General features: G+C 35.2%; 2 protein-coding genes across 10 annotated transcripts in view; both read right to left on the minus strand.

Moving 5' to 3' along the window:
• Nucleotides 1-1,578: 1,578 nt before the first annotated feature.
• LOC111468609 (lysine--tRNA ligase, cytoplasmic-like) lies at nucleotides 1,579-13,388 on the minus strand. Of its 8 annotated transcripts, none has more exons than XM_023113872.1 (21): nucleotides 13,160-13,386; nucleotides 12,699-12,789; nucleotides 11,670-11,769; nucleotides 11,365-11,446; nucleotides 11,042-11,098; nucleotides 10,589-10,645; nucleotides 10,323-10,488; nucleotides 10,128-10,221; nucleotides 9,409-9,494; nucleotides 8,905-9,023; nucleotides 8,776-8,838; nucleotides 8,077-8,202; nucleotides 7,700-7,982; nucleotides 7,375-7,471; nucleotides 7,119-7,275; nucleotides 6,799-6,942; nucleotides 6,617-6,685; nucleotides 6,358-6,501; nucleotides 6,220-6,274; nucleotides 5,819-5,863; nucleotides 1,579-1,943 (listed from the first exon to the last, which is right to left on the minus strand). In XM_023113872.1, exons 1-20 carry the CDS (start codon nucleotides 13,184-13,186, stop codon nucleotides 5,847-5,849), a joined length of 2,034 nt encoding a protein of 677 aa, XP_022969640.1. In that variant the 5' UTR covers nucleotides 13,187-13,386; the 3' UTR covers nucleotides 1,579-1,943; nucleotides 5,819-5,846. The 8 variants fall into 8 exon arrangements, with proteins under 8 accessions (XP_022969640.1, XP_022969641.1, XP_022969642.1 ...); XM_023113873.1 differs by lacking the exon at nucleotides 1,579-1,943 and adding an exon at nucleotides 5,098-5,487 and having other exon boundaries at nucleotides 13,160-13,387; XM_023113874.1 differs by lacking the exon at nucleotides 1,579-1,943 and adding an exon at nucleotides 5,500-5,598 and having other exon boundaries at nucleotides 13,160-13,387.
• Nucleotides 13,389-14,321: 933 nt separating this feature from the next.
• The window catches only part of LOC111468615 (homogentisate phytyltransferase 1, chloroplastic-like), a 13,752-nt gene continuing 9,370 nt past the window's right edge, over nucleotides 14,322-18,703 (minus strand). The window contains exons 11-14 of one of the 2 annotated variants that reach the window (XM_023113892.1): nucleotides 18,440-18,535; nucleotides 16,489-16,593; nucleotides 14,593-14,683; nucleotides 14,322-14,547 (exon numbers count right to left, since the gene is read on the minus strand). In XM_023113892.1, the coding sequence (XP_022969660.1) occupies nucleotides 14,642-14,683; nucleotides 16,489-16,593; nucleotides 18,440-18,535 (243 nt within the window). In that variant the 3' untranslated portion in view covers nucleotides 14,322-14,547; nucleotides 14,593-14,641. Of the gene's footprint in view, nucleotides 14,684-16,488; nucleotides 16,594-18,439; nucleotides 18,536-18,703 lie in introns of both variants that reach the window. The other variant, XM_023113890.1, reaches the window with a different exon arrangement.

Raw genomic sequence — 18,703 nt, forward strand, 5'->3', positions numbered from 1 at the left:
CCTTTATAAATGATACGAGCATTTTGATATTAGCGTAGACTATTATTTATTTAGAGTTCTATTTGTGATTGACTTCTTATTTTGGTCGAACATTATTTTAGAATTTTAATTATTATAACTAACCAAAAAAAAAATAAAAAAATTAATTGTAATTCCTCTCCTACTTGCACAAGAAAATAGAACAATAATTTATTAATTACCATATAAAAAAATGATAAATAATTAAGAAACATGGCGTCAACAGAAACCAAAATCAAATTGATTTCTTTTTACTTTTTAAATGATTTTTTAAAATCATTAAAATAAAATATATTAGTTAAATAATAATATTATATTAATTAAAATAGATAAAAGGGAAAAAAAATGGTTTAACACGTGTGAGAGATTTGTTCTTATCTTTTAGAACATTGGCGACTTTTTCGTAGCTTAAGATTCACGAGAACGAAACCTTTGTATGGTATTAATTGTAAAATATTCGAACTTCAAAAATGGATACCCTAAATTTTGGTCAATCGTCGATTTATCTCATTTTTTTTTCAAATTTGTATCTATTTAGTTCTCGAACTTTAAAGAGTCTAATAAGTTCTTAGGCGACTTTTTGTCTTCTAATAGCTCACTGTAAAAATATTTTTCGGACAGATTCTTGATATCGTGTCAAGTAGGTTGGTAATTTCGAAAAATATTGAACAAGTCACTGATAAAATTAAAAGTTTAGGGACTTATTTGAGATTTTCAAAAGTATAAGGACGGAATAAATAATTTAACGAGAAGAAATGAGTTCCTTTCTAATGAGAATCCAATTGAATTTGAGTTGTATAATGTCATTATTCAAGATTCCTTGCTACATGTTTTGTAGGGTGGAAAAGCTCATTAGGGTTTACTAGTGGGAAGGGCATCCAAAGAGGGTGGAGGGTCCCATTTGAGGTGGGAGATTCTATTTATGCCTATCAATCACACTAAGAGCTTCTATACATGATTTGAAAATGAAATGAGGCCTTCTTACAAAATGGGTGTGCCCATTCCTTTCAAAAATCAATGCTTTGTGGCTTAGAATGGTTCTCTTCCCAATAAGTAAGATGAAAGGCTACTTTTAGAAACTCCTTCTCTAGCTTCTTGATGGATCGATGTTCGTTGAAATCTCTTCGTTTTTTCTTCTCGTTAACTTTACCCTCATCCTAAGTCCCTTTAGGACTTGCTTCTATACTTCCTTTTATCTCCCAAATGGTTTTCTGTGGTAGTAAAAGATGAGAATATAAATGAACCAAGACCACATCCGAATGAAAACGATCCCGAGGATATGATGGCTAAGAAATGCCTAAAACTATACCAACATAGTACATCTTTTTCAGGTGTCTCAATCATAGGAACTTCATAGGTAAGTATACTTTGCTTTGAGCAATTCTATGTTGGATGACCTCCTAGAAATTTTCGTACAATGCATGTGAGAGGACAAAACATGCTAGAAGAACCCGTGTTAGTCTATGGAGACAGTCTTCACTCTTAGAAGCAAGGAGTAAGTGACTGTCACAAGGGATGCAGGAGAATGCTAGGAGTCATCAGGTGCCGAATCTAGATTCCGAATCCTGAGTAAGAGTTATTACATTTTCATTCCATCAACCCCGCTTTACTCACATCACTTCCATTTACGAAAATCTCTCTAATAATCAAATATTTCACATGGCATGTCTATCACGAAAGAACGAACACTATTGACATTAGTTAAAGATTGTGTTCTATTCTTCTAAACCCATAGTAGCGTAGCGTATGCAAGAGCATTTAAGAGAACTTGGTGGTAATGTGCTGAATAAAAAATTTATCATCTTTAACTCATTCTCTTATGCCTAGATATTTGATGTCCATATGCTTGCTTCAACTATCACTCTTATTATTCATGTAACTTGGGCCTTGTGTACTAACCTTAGAGCCAAGCCATCTGAATGAGGCTGAAATAAGACATTAGAACGAGAGCTATAAAGCTTTGTTAGCTGTGAGGAGCAATAGAGCAACAAAAAAACGCGACCAAATCAAACTGGAATAGCCATGACGAATGAATGAGGGACAAAGCTATAAGCCATGAAGATCAAACAGCAGCACAACAATGAGCCGAAAGAAATAGAAGTTTAATAAGAACTACACTATTTGGTTATAGAGATAGTGTATCTAAAAACTCAAATCTTATTTTGTCTATTTTTCTTTCAAATTTTACTCTAAATTGTAGAAGTTGTTATTCATGTGTCATGTCAAATTAAATGTTGGATTTTTTATTTAATTAGTTTTCTGTTTATAAATCTAACCGGTAATAGCACAAGTCCATCGTTATAGCAGATATTGATATTGTCTTATTTGGGCTTTTCCTTTTAGATTTCCCCTCAAGGTTTTAAAACATATCCGCTAGTGAGAGGTTTCCACACCTTCACCTTTATAAGGCCGATGTGGAGTCTCACAATTCATCCCCTTCCCCTAGGTTTTATAAGAAAAACTTTGTTCCCCTCTCCAACCGATGTGGAATCTCACAATCCACCCCCCGGGAGCCAACGTCCTTGCTAGCACACCATTCGTTGTCTGGCTCTGACACCGTTTGTAATAGCTCAAGCCCACCGCTAGTAGATATTGTCCTCTTTGGGCATTCCCTTTCGGGTTTCCCCTCAAGGTTTTTAAAATGTGTCTTGCTAGTGAAAGGTTTTCACACATTTATAAGGCCAAAGTGGGATCTTACAATCCACTCCTATTGGGTTTAAAATGTGCTGCTAGGGATAGGTCTTCACACCCTTATAATAAATACATTGTTCCCCTCTCCAATCGAAGTGGGACCTCACAATCCACCCCCTTGGGGGATAGCGTTCTCACTAGCACATCATCCGGTGTCTAGCTCTGATACCATTTGTAATAGTCCAAACCCACCGCTAACAGATATTGTCCTCTTTGGGCTTTCCCATTCGAGCTTCCCCTCAAGGCTTTTAAAACATGTCTACTAAAGAGAGGTTTTCCACACCTAAGGAATATTTTGTTCCCCTCTTCAACCATGGTAAAATCTCACAGCAACTTTGTTTCGTTTATTTGAATTTCAAGATTAAATCTAAAATATCGTTTATATTTTCAAAAAAACTTGTAAAAATTTCAAGCTAAGGTAAGAAATCTTGTAAAAAAAAATAGTACTTTCATATCAAACTAAGAAACAAACCTAAGAACTTGTAGAAATCAGCATGCGACCACGCAGTAGAGGGAGAGGAAGGCAGGGGAAGCGAGGTAGGCCTCCAAGGGCTAGGACAAACCCAACAGTCGAGGCTCCATCCCAGGATCAACCTGCTAGCCTGAATCCAAACCCAGCAGTTGGGGCTCCATCTTAGGAGCAGCCTGCCAAAATGAACCTAGACATCTCGAGGATGACGATTATAGGAGCTTTGCAATTTCTAGTGCATGTAGCTATTGTTGGGCTGGTAGCCTAGTTAACCCAAGATACAGGGGCACAACTTAGGAGGGGAGGTATCTGAGATACTTTAAGGGGTGTGACCTCAAACTGTTTGAAGGGTTATCTCGAGACTCGGCAGTAGTTTAATTATGGTTGTTTGCGATATAGAAAAAATTCCGCTGTAAAGGATCACCAAGTAGGATGTGCAACCTATATGTTACGTGAGGATGAATGACTTTGGTGGCAGTTTTGCTCAAGGTCTATTAATGTCAATAACGGGTCAATCACTTGGACATAGTTTAAGAAAACACACCAATTCTGCAACTCCAACAGGAGAACAGGATTGTCAAATGAGTACGAGAGAGTTTCTCATTTTAGCATAGAACTAGTAGATACAGTGGCAAAGAAAGTCAAACGATTGGTTATGGGCTTGAAAGCTGACATTCGAGGGTTTGTAGTAGCACATATGCCTAAGAGCAATGTCATTGCCCTTTAGCTGGCAAAGTTGATCAATGATAGAGAGCAAGAAGATTTGAGGGAGTTTGTGAATGGAGGCGATCCTTAAGAGAGCGATATGTCAAGTTTAACAATAAGCTTGAGCTAGGGACAACCTATCTTTAGGGATCTATACAAGTGGTCTCAATAGAACTCAATGAGTTGAAATTGCATATTCAAAAACTCTTACATAAGGGCTTCATACGCCCAAGAGTTCTATTTGTAAAGAAGAATGATGAGTCTATATGCCTGTGCATAGACTACCAGAAACAAAATACAGTGACTATAGAAAACAAATACTCTTTGTTGCAAATTGATGACTTGTTTGATGAGGAAGTTATGTTCTCTAAGATCAACCTTCGATTAGACTATCGTTAATTGATGATAAGGGAGTGCAACATTCCTTATACAAATTTTTAAATCGGGTTTGGACAGACTAATGCCTGAGTAGTCTTTATGGGTTTGATGAGTAAAGTGCTCAAAGAGTTCTAAAAGTTCCTCAAATGTGAGTCTTGGCCACATTTGAAATGAGATAAGATCACAAAAAAGATATATATCTGGAAGTGAGATAAGATCACAAAAGAATTGAAATGAAAAAAGATAAATTCAAAATATGCGAACAAGATTCGAGGTTGAAATTTAGGGTGTGGTTGAGGATTTCAGAGGGGTAAATATGGAAAAATTATAGGCAAAGCCACTCCTAATTTCATAGTGGCTAAATTTCAGACTTTTACTTGACCATTTTTTTAGAATGGAATTTGTATTGCTATTTACACCATATTTGATGGACTAGTCAGGGCCAACTCAAATCTTGCATGAGCTTGATGATCCAAACTTTGATCCAATGGGCTTGACCTAAGCCCAAATAATATCTTGGGCATACTAGCTTGGGCCATGATCGACCTGTACTCCGAGGGCGGAAATGAGAAGGTAAAATGAGGGATGAGGGAGTGATGGGAGGGACATTAGATTGGTGAGTTATGGCTCGGACGCTGTGAGGAACAAATGAGCAACACGTATAACCAAGACAAACTACAATAGCCAAGAGGAATGAATAAGCGACGAAGTTTCTTAAGAGGGAGATGCTGAGATGTCTAATCAATGAACTTACTATTTCATCGACTTAAATCTAAAACTTGAAAAAGTATATCGAATTATACCCATAGTTAAGTTTATGTTGCAATCACCATGAGTAAGATATTCCACGTGTCCAAGCCACGTGTTATTTCTCAATAAAGAAACAAACCGAGATGGTCAATGTTTCGGGAATAACCAAACCAACCCAGTTGATTCAGTTTGTTCCAAGTCAACCATTTTTTTAGAACCCTGAACCTCTTGTGAAATATTGAACTAGAGAACTAGGAGATTTTCAGTGTTGAAGAATGACTGAACTGGACTAATTTACATGGTTAATATCTGGTGTTCATTAAATTTTTTATGACTACTACTAAATAGAAAAACCACTCGGCCTTATCAGGGTGAATTCTGTCCATACATGAGGAGTTATTACTGTGCATGCATGTTGAGAAGATCTTGGAGATAATGTTCAGTTCAGAGCCTTCCACCATGACTTACAGAGAATTCTGATCCAAATCGTATGAAAAAAAGAATATAATCAACCCAGATTTCTCAAATGAGTTCAGAAATTCAGCCCAATATCTCACTTCATTCGCAACGTTTCTACTTCCATTCTTCTAAGTTGGATTGCATAGTAAGAAAGATAATAAGAATAATGTACATAGATGAATATTTTGAAAGAACTTGGGACGTCAAATTAGACACTTTTGCATTCACAATAAGTTTATAAAAGATAACCATATAAGCTCCAAAAAAAAATGCTTCGACAGGGGGGAGCTGAAAAATGTGGACCAAAATTTTTAACATAATAAAATAAATGCATAATGGCAAACGCACCTCTTGGTTTTCCCTCATGTTGTAATCCCTATACTCCTGCCGATGCTGAAAAAGGGAGGAAAAAAAATGGAAGCCATTACCATCAAAAGCTCTCGTAAGAAAGCGCAAAAAGAGGGATTAAGATCCTCTTCTTCAGGCTTTGGTGCAAATGCAGTCTAGTACTCGAAAAACAAACAATAAGTTCATTTTGAACAACTTTAGGATTAGCAAACCATCCATTTTCCCCCTGAAAATCTAAATAATTGTTGTGCCTGAGCACTATGAAAATGAAAGAAACAAATATGGGGTGTTTTCGAAATAACAAAATTAAACAGGTTCCGTTTCTAAATAGGTAAGACCTTGTCAGTAATGACAACCAAAATAAGTTAATAGCTAGAGACAAGGAATTATATAGTATGCACCTTTGGGAGCTGATGATTCATCTTGAGGCTTCATGGCTGGGAAGAGAAGAACTTCCTGTTTTCACAAAAAGAGAGCATGAGAAAAAAAAGATTTGATGAGTATGCATAACCAGAAGAAAACAGGGGTGAAACACAAACCTTGATGTTCTGCGAATCCGTTATCAACATAGCTAGCCGGTCAATGCCCATTCCCCAGCCACCAGTAGGAGGCAATCCATAATCAAGAGACGTACAAAATGTTTCATCCAAAGCCATTGCTTCATCATCACCCGACTGTCGATCCTGTTAAAGAAAGCAAGTAATATAAAACTCAACAATTCATCAATCCATTCCACAAATCATCATTTATGTTTTAGGGTTTTAACTCTACTGTATTTGTGTATTTACTACAGGATACCTTGAGTTGTTCAACAAACCGCTGGCGTTGTACAACAGGATCATTCAATTCAGTGTACGCATTACATACCTGAATAGCCATTAAATGTTAACCGCAGAAGCACAGAGGCATGCACACATACAGACACATGTATGATCAAGTATGAACAGAAAACAAATTATTGTTGAGTTTTGGTAGCTTACTTCATGTTTGTTGATGAACAATTCAAAGCGTTCAGTTAGACTAGGTCTTGCTCTATGCCACTTTGCCAAAGGACTCATAATCTCGGGATGATTGATGATGAAAGCAGGATTCACGCACGTTTCTTCTAGGAAATGTCCCACAAGCTGCCAAAAAATTTACTTTAATACAATTGTAAAAAATGTATTAGTGTAAATTTTCCAGAAGTATGATTCACAACTCGTCTTCTCTATTTGTATATTTCCTGTTCCTCATGTCATATGATATCTTATCTAAACAAGATTAGTTTCTAAAGATAAGATAATATGATTAAGAGAATTACTTTATCCAGCAAGCGAGCAGTTGTTTCAGGTGGAGGACATTTGATTTCAAACTTCAGGCACGCCTCTCTAAGATATTTATTAGCTTCATCACTGGCCAAGTTCTTGGGTATATTAAGATTTGCCATTTTTTCCAATTCCTCTATCATGTCAATCCTCCTGCAGTACATTAAACATATTCAAGATAATCCCAAATAAGATTCTGGTCAGCACAGTTCAAGCTCATACATGGGCTAAACAAAATTATTGCCAACAGACCTAAAAGGGGGAGTGAAGTCAATCTCAATCGGGTCATTGTCAAGCCCATTTGAATGGTATTTTACTTTATAGCCCCCTGTAAGTTCCTTCACCATTCCTATTTCAGTTGCAACCGTGTCAGAGTACAGATACAAGTTGATAAAGATGGAAACTGGGAAAGGTGATGGTGGAGAAATCAAAGGAGTAACATGCAACATCAGTAGTTTTAATATGTTTTATGATACACCAAACTTTCATTGAGAATGAAAAGATACAATTAAAAAAAAAAACTCACAGCAGGAGTCAAACTACAAAAAGGGGCTCAAATCCGAAGTTTTAGCATTACCACTTAGCATTTTCTCGGTGAGTTCCATCAAATCATAGTAGTCTGCAAACGCCATGTAGAACTCGCAGGTGGTGAACTCGGGATTATGAGTCAAATCGATACCCTCGTTTCTAAATTGTTTCCCTATCTCATATACACGGTCCAATCCACCAACAACTAACTGCTTAAGATAAAGTTCAGGTGCAATGCGCATAAACAATTTCATGTTGAGATCATTGTGGAAGGTCACAAATGGACGGGCAGCTGCTCCTCCAGCAATCATGTTCATCATTGGTGTCTCAACCTAAGGGTTAAGACATTAAGAAAAAGATAGAGAAATAAATTACAGGTGCATTCCATCCAAAATCATAAATTGCAATGATCAATAGTATACATACCTCCAAGAAGTCAAGATCGTCAAGAAACTTCCTAACATATTGGATTACTTTAGCTCTGGTTTTGAATATTTGCCTCACTTCCAAATTTAACATCAAATCCAGATATCGTTGACGATAACGAGTTTCCTGGAATAAGGAAATTGAGCATATTATACAATAATATTTCCAAGAGTATACTCTTGGAATGATAATCAGAGATGAAAATTCAGCAAACCAAGGAACACAGATAGCGTCAAACAGCTATTAGTCTTAGTTCAGGAGATAATACATGAATCAGGAAGATCAAGATGTTCTTTGACTAATACAAGTTGAACACAAACAATGCATTTTAATGGAACCTCTTGAAGTAAGGGTATTTTGTTATTAACATATAAACTTGATTAACGATGTACAAAGAATATACAAAAAAGACACCATGTGCTAGACACACATCGCAAACAACCTAAAGCTCAAATTCCGCTTGTAGTTTACTCTATTTCTTGGAATGAAGTTTTCTATCTTTACTTCAACTGATATGCCAATATTTTTCTTTTGTCCATAAATACAGCAATTACTAGTGGGCATAATAACTAAACTAGCATGTGCATACTTTCTAGCAACCAATTGGTGAGGTTTTTTGTAGCCCTTTAGACAAGAAAGTGAAACAGATATTCCGGGGAGCATACAAAAGAAAGTGAGAGGCACAAATAGAATAGATACCTGATCCTTTAAAGTATAGGTTTCAGGATTCCTGGTACAACCTGGGACCCATGCGTCATTTTTCTGCACAAATATGAGAACATGAGGGCTCGTCTAAACAACCTTGATAGAGAAACTAGTTTTATTAACCTTCAAATTTGCATTTTCAAAACCAGGACCCGCCTTCTGCCTTGGCATCATATGCAGACAGTGAGATAGGACAATGAATGATTTTGGAAAAATACTGAGTTCTCCCCTTTTTGTTTTTCCTGCAAAAATGGAACATATTGATAAATGTCATGTGACAGAAGCACAAAAGAGCTCAAGGAAGAAAATGCGAAGTCATGGGTTTTTCAGCGGCATTGAAATATAAAGGGCTTGCTATTAGGATTTCTCGCACAGGATGTGACGGACAACAGTTTTATCATGCACACCCACTACAACTGAGAAACAAAACTGAATAAAAATTCAATGTTGCAAATTCCTCTCTCTTTCCTTAACTATGCAAGGAATATATCAAACCATGATAACACACAGAAGGGACCAGAAAGGAAAAAAGACAATTGTGGAGCAAACACAATAGACTAGACTTCTGAAAAATAAAGTGAAAATACTAGTAAAGGGAAAGAGCCTGGGCAATTCTCGCAGCCCAACCTGGAAACCCAGTGACACCAACAATATCCCCACGCTTCACACTGGCATGAAACATCGCAAATTCAGCTTCATCGAGCTCTGAGACACTGCATCATTAAAATGGAAATGTTATAGCCTTTGTATAGAATTGAAACCATAATAGGAACCAAATCTCAATGGAATAAAACACAAAATAAGACATGACAACAGCTTTGATGCATATGCATTTCAAGAGACATAAATGATAGGGTATAATAGGTGGTTTTGCCAGGATCTACGTAATTCCAAATTCTCCAACAAAATTCTTATATGAGCCTTAAATCATTAATGCAAAAGCACGGGGTTATTACTATCCATGATTCTTATGGAGATTGATGGAAAATGAAAACAAAAGTGAGATAAATGAAGCAAAATTGTGCAGGTAAGAACTGACAGCAAAAAAATACTGTATACGTGAAAGTGGAAAAATGGAAATTCTCTCAGAGAAAGAAAAGTGAGACATGAAAAGACGCATAGCTTATATGATGAAACAGTTTGTTTTTAAGAAAAAATAAAAGTTACTAAGAAGTTCATTAAGAAAAGAGGATCAGAAATTAAAAAGGAACGTTGAAAAATTTCTTTAACATAAATAAAAATGTAGCCATTAATTGGAGTTGAAGTACAGTGGCCAAAGTACCATAAAGTATAATATTCACAATTAGAACTAAAATAGTGCAGACAGATACAGAATAGTTCCATACCGTGCATCAGCCATAACTTGGATTTTAGCTCCAGAACCATGAAGATCATAAAATAACAACCTCGAGGAGGAGGATCGTTTGCTCATTATCCTCCCTTGAATGGGACAAAAAAAAAAAAAAGAAAAAAAAGATTAAAAAAAGATATTTGGAAATGAACAAAAAAAGAATCATGAAAATGGTTTTTGGTTCAAGTACCAGCAAGAGATTCCGAGACTTCCTCAAGGTGATCACCATTGTTTAAAATTCCATATTTCTCAATATACTCGAGGAGAGACATCGAAACCTGAAACTTGTGAGGATATGGATTTTTACCATCTGCCTTCTGAGATGCAAGATATTTCAGCCTATTTTCAAAAAAATGCTGCAAAAAACAAGCCAATTGAGGGAGAAAAGTCAGTTTGACAACCGTTCTTAAAGGTCTGAAGCAAAACTTGTCAAAATAAAAAACATTAAAGTTGTACCGTGGGATCCATTTCTTCATCATCAACTGCTACAGATTTCTTACTCTGGGATGCTTCCTGGTACATCATAAGTACATTTCAGTCACAAATAACTTTCGGTCGTGGTAGTTAAACATAACATTATGGCAAGATATCTAACCATCTCACAACTCATTTCTTTTCAGATACCACTTGACACAATCGCACTCTTAAAAGCAGCGGACTAGCGATTGTGCGGCACTCACTTTCCAACGACAAGTGAGCTGAGCCAATTTGTACTTGCGTCGCCTACGGCCAAGCGACGTATGATCGAGCCTCTAGCCTCGGTTTTAAAAGAAGGTTTTGGAAAACGAGGGTAGAGAGAGATTTTAGAAAGAGAGATTTTTGAAAGAGACGTTATATAAGCAAGCAAGAGAGAGATAACAACGGCTTAGCATATATAACCTTGGGTAGGGAGAAACATTAAAGTTGTACCGTGGGATCCATTTCTTCATCATCAACTGCTACAGATTTCTTACTCTGGGATGCTTCCTGGTACATCATAAGTACATTTCAGTCACAAATAACTTTCGGTCGTGGTAGTTAAACATAACATTATGGCAAGATATCTAACCATCTCACAACTCATTTCTTTTCAGATAAACATTGTCGTTAAACAGATTGCCAACTGTAAATATCATATTTGGTTATCTCAATCGACATGGATTTCTATTTCCTGTGAATAATTATTTCACCATGCTCTGTTCTTAATTAATGCATTAAACACACGCTCAAATCTTTAGGTGGACATCTAGTACCTGTTTTGCTTTCTCCTTGAGTTCCTCCTTACGCCTCCTTTCCTCTTCCTTCTGCTTCAGCTTTAATTCCTTCTTGCGTGCACTGAAAACATTTCAAAGTTCAACCTCAAGACTCCAGAAGTCATCATTCCGACGAAAAACTATCCAACTAGTAATAGAATTTCAAACAAAAATAGAAAAACAATCAAATTGAACCCCAGAAAAATTCTACTTATTAAGACTAAACTTAACCTTAAATAAGTTAACATCCATTTCCACACAAAAGCTTAAAACATAACAATGTAAAAAATTCACCGAATGCTTACTTCTTGCTAATAGTTTCTTCAGAACCTGGGGCAGAATCGGCTACTGCATCCACAGTTGCAGAAGCAGAACCCAACCCTTCAGTTGAACCCGCCATTCGACCTAAAGTGAAAGCGTAAACGTCAATTACAATTTTCAAACACATAAACTCTCAATCAAAATCTCTAAAATGTATGTCATTACTACATGAAGTTTTTTTTTTTTTTTTGTTCAACAACGTTGGAGATGGAGGATTCAAACTTCTGACCTTTTGTGGTACATGTCAATTAGCGTTGAGTTATACTCACTTTCAAAATTACTATTGAATCATATTGACGTTGGTAGTTTAAACCTCAACTTTCATCTAGTGTTACGTACATTATTGAATTTTAAAATATATATATATATCTAAGAAGACAAAAAAATAAAAATAAAATTTATATTTCACAATTCATAAGTCTCCAAACTATAAGACTTCAAACTTTTGATTTTGAATCTAAAAAATCCTTCCTCTCGAGTGAATCTCTTGAATTTTGTCTATACTATACTCATGTTGGCCTACCTATAACTTTTGAATGAATAACATGAAATACAAAGCATATAAACCATTCTCATTTTTATAAATTCAATGTATCATTGGTTAAGGTTATCAAACTGATGAATTTGAAGGATAGAATTTCAGTTTTCAAACAACTCATTGTCTTCTCCCATTTATAATCTACAAACATCCAATACAAATACGGTTCAATTTTCAATTCATGGTCGTAGAAACAATGGAAACTTTCAGCAGAGACAAGACGAACAATAATGCAACAAATAAAAAAAAATGGCGGTACAGACAACACAAACTGAGTGGCAATTTGCCAGCCATTTCTTTTGTTATTATTATTTTATTTCCGTTGCATTTCAGCTGTTATTATTCAGACGATAAAAAAATCAAACAAACGTATTCAATATACAAATCCTAATTTGTTTTTAAATGAGAAGAAAGCCACAGATGGAGATTGGTAGAACAATAGCAACACCAAGAAAGTAGAAAACCAGTGCAATACCGTTGGACGGAGGCCGCGGCGGCACGAACAGAATAAATACGACGGCGGCGGTAGCGCTGGACGGGAGAGATGAGGCGGGTACACTCAGCTGCTGAGACTGAGGACACGACGGCACGAAGAAGACAAAGAAGGTGGCGTTGCGCACGTGAGAGGGAAAGGAAAATGAAAGATCTTTAGGTTTTCCTCTTTATTTTATTTTATTTATTTTTTTTTTTTTTTTGTCTAAAAAATTTTTTTTAAAAAAAAAAACTTTTAAATTCCACAGCCAAATATTATCGATTAATATTAATGAAACCGTTAATATTTTATTTAAAAAATATTTTGAAAGTACAGTTGAGTTTGAAAATTTTCATTAACAATACTAATACTTCTATCGTAAATACCATGTTTTTTTACTCAGATTTTTCGAAAAAAAAATTGAAAAAAGTTCAATATCAAAAATATTTAGTAAGTGAACTAACGGTTGGGATCGAAAAATGTATATACATGCAAGCATGACTATCATGGTTGAAGTGAGACCTAAAACCTAGTTTTGGATTGCAATTCCTTTTTTATACCGAGATGTGTATCACTTTCACACAAAACTTACTAGGTCAGCATTGTTAGATACACATCATTTTCATACACACTGACCCTGCATATCTCACATTCATGCATTTAGGACCCTTAACGAGCATAAAATCAAAGAAAAAGCATATATAATGATCACACACAGCATGAAGTCCAACATCTCGAAAACATTAGTTCTTAAAAGATTCATGCATAAACGTTCTCATCAAATACATTGCTAGCATATATGACATCAATCATATTATAATTATCGTTTGAGGAACTAACCCTAACTAACCCTAAAGCATTCAAACAATAAAATTACTTACCCTATATTTTCCCGTCTCTTCTTCTCTCCCTCTAATCTTCTTGCTCGCAGCTTCTTTTAGTATTCAAAATAAAAAAGAATTAAATCCAAAACTATATATATATAAAATAAAAAATAATTCAAGTTTAAAATAATAAGTTTGACTTTGGAGACATTATGACTGAGAAATATACATTTTTTTTTTTAATTTCACTTTTGAATTTTTGTTTCGAAGAATATGGATATTATCTTTTTTAAAGAAAAAGACAAAGGGAAAAGGAAAGGAAATACAATGTTTATGCTAATAAGCAAAGATGGGTTGAGTAAAGGTGCGTTTGAAATCTAGTTCCAACCTCTTTTTCAAAAGTATTTTATTCAATTCTTTTCATTAAAGTTATTTTAATTTATATATTTTATGACATTACTATATTTAATTGTAGAAGAATAACTAATAGAATATTAAATCTCTTACTCTTTTAAGCATTTTATTATTTACATTCAACCCAGGGGGTAAGTGATTTTAATTTAAGGAGGTGTACTTGGTTACATGTTTGTTAAAAAAACAGATCTATTATGTTTAACTTTTGAAGTATTTATGTTATAGTTGAATTGAAAAAGGAAAATCTTCAGTCAGCTTTCTTAGCTTGGTTTGACGTCAGTTAGCTCGATTGGCTCGACTTGACAATTTCTATCCATTTTGAAAGCATTAGTCCATAGTTAAGCCTAGAAGTATGTTAACGAGCCTGTCAAGTAGGTTCATACATGCATGTGTGAATTGTGTAGAAAATATAATACATCCAACTCTACCCAAAAACGAAAAGTAGAGCTCAAATTTTAGGCATAAAAAATAGGTCTCCCTAGTCATAAAACATATTGCATGGGGTTGATTTCTCGACCATCAAGTTTTGAAATCTTTATCCTATATATCCATCATATTTCTAGGTAGCTAAAGTAAACAAAGGAAAATGAATTTGAGAGAAGAATATTTCAGCACAAAACTAATAATACAAAAACATCTATAATTTTGTACAACGCTACCTTCCATTATACTCCGACTCTCTAACTAATCACATTTTTCTTCATCCACTCACCTGACAAACGGTATCAGCAAATACTCCGCATAAAACAGCTGCACATCAGAACAAAATTATACACAGTCAAAAAGAGCGAGATGTTTTAGATGTCTTTTAGAACAAAACTAAAAGAAAGGCTCCAATTATAAAAAGGAATAAATTTGTAATTCTTAAATTTGTAACACCTTCGACATAGATGCTTGAAGAGAGACATCTTTTAAGACATTAAGAACACTATGCTTAACTTGAGTATAGCTCTATTGACTAAGATATATGCACTCGATCAAAAGGTCAAAAGTTCAAATCTCTACTTCTGTACATTGTGAAACTAAGAAAATAATGAACCATACCGAGCTACTAAGTCATGAATTCGCCAAACAGATAAAATACCAAATTTGGTGCCAATGATAAACTATGCCATATGTTCTGTACTTTCTTAATCCACATTTTAATAGTTTGCATTGGAGAATTGAATTGAAGATTAAATTCTATTCATTGCGTAGATTTCTTAGAGGACGAAAATCCAATTTCTACACGAATATTCTCTTCTCCCCACCCTAGTCGTATATAAGGGTCGGTTGGAAATAACTTCAAAATTTTTAGACTTCAAAATTTTTCAAGCACTTAAAATATCATTCCAACGAACTCTAAGTCACAATAGTGGCCCCAAGTGAACCAAACTTCATTTAGCTATGCCTGTTTCGACTATCCATCCAGTTTTATCTCATCCTAACAAGTGAAATGCTATAATATAAATATCTTAAAGATGATAATGGTACCTGAAGAATCGCTACGTGTAGGAAAGAAAGCTATTAGGTATAAAGGAATGCTTAAATGGATCACTTCTTGAATGAAATGTGCCTTGTCAAAACTCATGGGTTGACTATTCTAATATTTTGTATCCTAATGCTATATGGTGGAATGGGGCAGCCTCTCATCTTACAAAAGGAAGAAAAAAAAAAAAAAAACTTGCCCATTGACTACCACCAAAATGACAAACAGGGCAGGATTAACATCCAAGTGTTTAAACTTAAAATGTCTAAAAGAACCCTAAACTTTTAATTTTGCGAATAATAGGTTCTTAAACTGTAAAAATGTCTAAAGGTCCCGAACGTAAAATTTTGTATCTAATCAATCCTTAACATCTTCTTACACTGTAAAAAATGTCTAATAGGTCCTCGAACTTTTAATTTTGTATCTAATCACCTAACATCTCCAAAAAATTAAAAGACCTATTAGACACTTTTTATTATTTCCAATGTAAAAAATTTTATATGAAGTTGGGACCTAGTGTAAGGTTGTATTAAACACTTCCAAAAACTTAAAAACGTAAAACACTAATACACACTTTTTTAAATTTAAAGACAAATTAGAGCTATGCCTAAAAGTTCTTAAGAATTACACTTGCCTACTAATGATTTACTTTATTTTCTTACCTACTTTCTATCCGGAAACTAAGAACTAGTCACCAAAAATTATTTAGTGTTCTAAAACGGCTACAGTTTCAAAATCAATTTTGAAAGCTAAACAAAGAAGGTTCCTAATCACTGACATAAAGTTAAAAATAGAAAACTAAAAATAAACAAGTATTCTTTTTTTCAAGAATATTGGATACGTCAACTGGTGAAGGCCCTGAATTTTAAGTGAAAGTCATGAGTTTCATTAGAGACCCTGATTTTAAAATATTGTAAGCATCTGACATCTTTAATCTCAAACATGGAGGTTGACCAATCCATGGGACTCTCGGGTTAAAAGTGGACAACTATTAGAAATTAAACTTGAAATTAATAACATATTGAAATATTGAAAGTAAAGTAGCAACTATTTTATGGCAGCTTTACCATAAACTCCTACAGCATACCTTCCATATAAACATGTAGAAGGATGTTATGGCAGCTTTGCTCTTCAGATCAACTGATTTGGCACGAATCCACAGAATTGAAGCCAAAATGACGTGTCCCAAAACCTAAAGAATGTATACAGATCATAGGTTAATTAATTTGATACTTCTTACTCTTTCTTTGACAGCAAACAAAAATTAAATTAATAGGAGACAGTTGAAGAAAGGAGGAAGATTAGAGATCACCAAATCTAAGCCAGGGTTAAAAAAATCCAATTAGTATCAGAAACAATGGTTACAGGAGGAGAGTAATTAGTGAAACCATGAACTAGGGACTTCCAATTTGAAGCAACGAAAGTACATGGATCAATTAGTTCAACAATTTGCATATTCATGTCTTCAAAAATTAAATTCGTTATTCGGTCCTTGGATTTGGAAGGAGTAACACTTCATAGAAAGCTCAATTCAAATATCCTTCATTGGCGCTTCAACCAAGCCCCTATGTGAGATCCCACATTGATTCGAGAGGAGAACGAAGCACTCTTTATTAAGGGTGTGGAAACCTCTCCCTAGCAGACACGTTATAAGAACCTTGAGGGGAAGCCCAAAAAGGGAACCCCAAAGAGGACAATATCTTCTAGCGGTGAACTTGGGCTGTTACAAATGATATTAGTGGCAGACATTGGGCAATGTACCAGTAGGGAGACTGAGCCCCAAGGAGGGTGGACACGAGACGGTGTACCAGCAAAAACGCTGGACCCCGATTGGGGGTGGATTGGGTGGTCCCACATCGGTTGGAGAAGGGAACGAGTGCCAACGAGGACGCTGGGCCCCGAAGGGGGGTGGATTGTGAGATCCCACATTGGTTGGAGAGGAGAATGAAGCACTCTTTATAAGAGTGTGGAAACATCTCCCTTGCCGACGCGTTTTAAAAACCTTGAGGGGAAGCTCGAAAGGGAAAGCCCAAATAAGACTATCTGCTAAGCGGTGCGCTTGGGCTGTTACACCCTATTTCCTATGCAAGAGCAACTCAATAATCAACAAACCACCTTTTCTTTTCCTATCCTTTAACTTAGGGACTGTGGAGGAAGCTTCTTTAGTAGTTAGGCTGGTACCTTGAGCTGCTTATCTTGTCAAAAGTTGTCTTGTCCTGTTTTTCTGTGGCTTAAGGGCAGAACCCTTTTATCGAAAGTGTGAACAATATATGTGGATAGGGCATGGGACAAAATTTCCTTTACAAATTTGGAGCTCCAAACGTAGTCCTTTTAGCAACTTAAAGGGATTTTACTAACTGCTCTGGCTTTCGATAGTGTTCACTGTTCACCTAAATATTACATCCTTTCAATTAAACGTCCTTTCTATTAAAGGAAAAAATTGAAGAGATTTATTTGATGACTTGGATAGTTTTTGAATTAGTTAACATCAACCGTGGCACAATATAAACGAACTATGTAATTTAAAAAAGATAACACACATTAACTGTTAAGAATAATGACTTTCCAAATGGTAAGATATTGTTCACTTTGAGCATAAGCTCTCATAGCTTTGCTTTGGGATTTCCTAAAAGGCTTCATATCAATGGATATGTGTTCCTTACTTATAACCGATGATCATTCCCTAAATTAGCCAATGTTGGGAGTCCTCCCAACAATCCTCAATTAACTAGGATTCTCTTGCATTTTTTATACCTCAAGAAAAAGAAAATTTGACACTCTCCAACTTCTCGATGAAAAGTGGGCATTATTTTAAAAATTACACAGTATCAATGAACTTAAGCACTGCAATGTTTGAACTTATTAATATCTCTGTTTAACTTCCCTTTTCCAGTTCTAAGTAAATCAAATTAAAAATAGCAGAAGTCTAAGGCAGGTTTGGACTCATGCAGACTAGTTTTAAGAACTGTTTCCTTTTTCTTTTAATAGTACTATGATTATGCAGTCTGCGTATGCGTTTCAAGGAACCAAAGATTTACCGTTAGCAACTTGCTCCACGGGGAGGAAGATGCAACTCCCACTAAAACGGCAACACCATATGCTACTTCAAGCAATGAAATACAACCCCAGAACACCTGCAGAATTGTAATTCTCATGTTAGGGTATATGATTTATACACGTTTGTGTCAAAATGGAAGACTCCTTACACACACACACACAAAAAAAAAAAAAAAAAAAAAAAAAAAAAAAAAAAAAAAAAAAAAAAAAAAAAAAAAAAAAAAAAAAAAAAAAAAAAAAAAAAA

Source organism: Cucurbita maxima, unplaced genomic scaffold (genome assembly GCF_002738345.1).
Source record: "Cucurbita maxima cultivar Rimu unplaced genomic scaffold, Cmax_1.0 Cma_Scf00037, whole genome shotgun sequence".
NCBI lineage: Eukaryota > Viridiplantae > Streptophyta > Magnoliopsida > Cucurbitales > Cucurbitaceae > Cucurbita > Cucurbita maxima.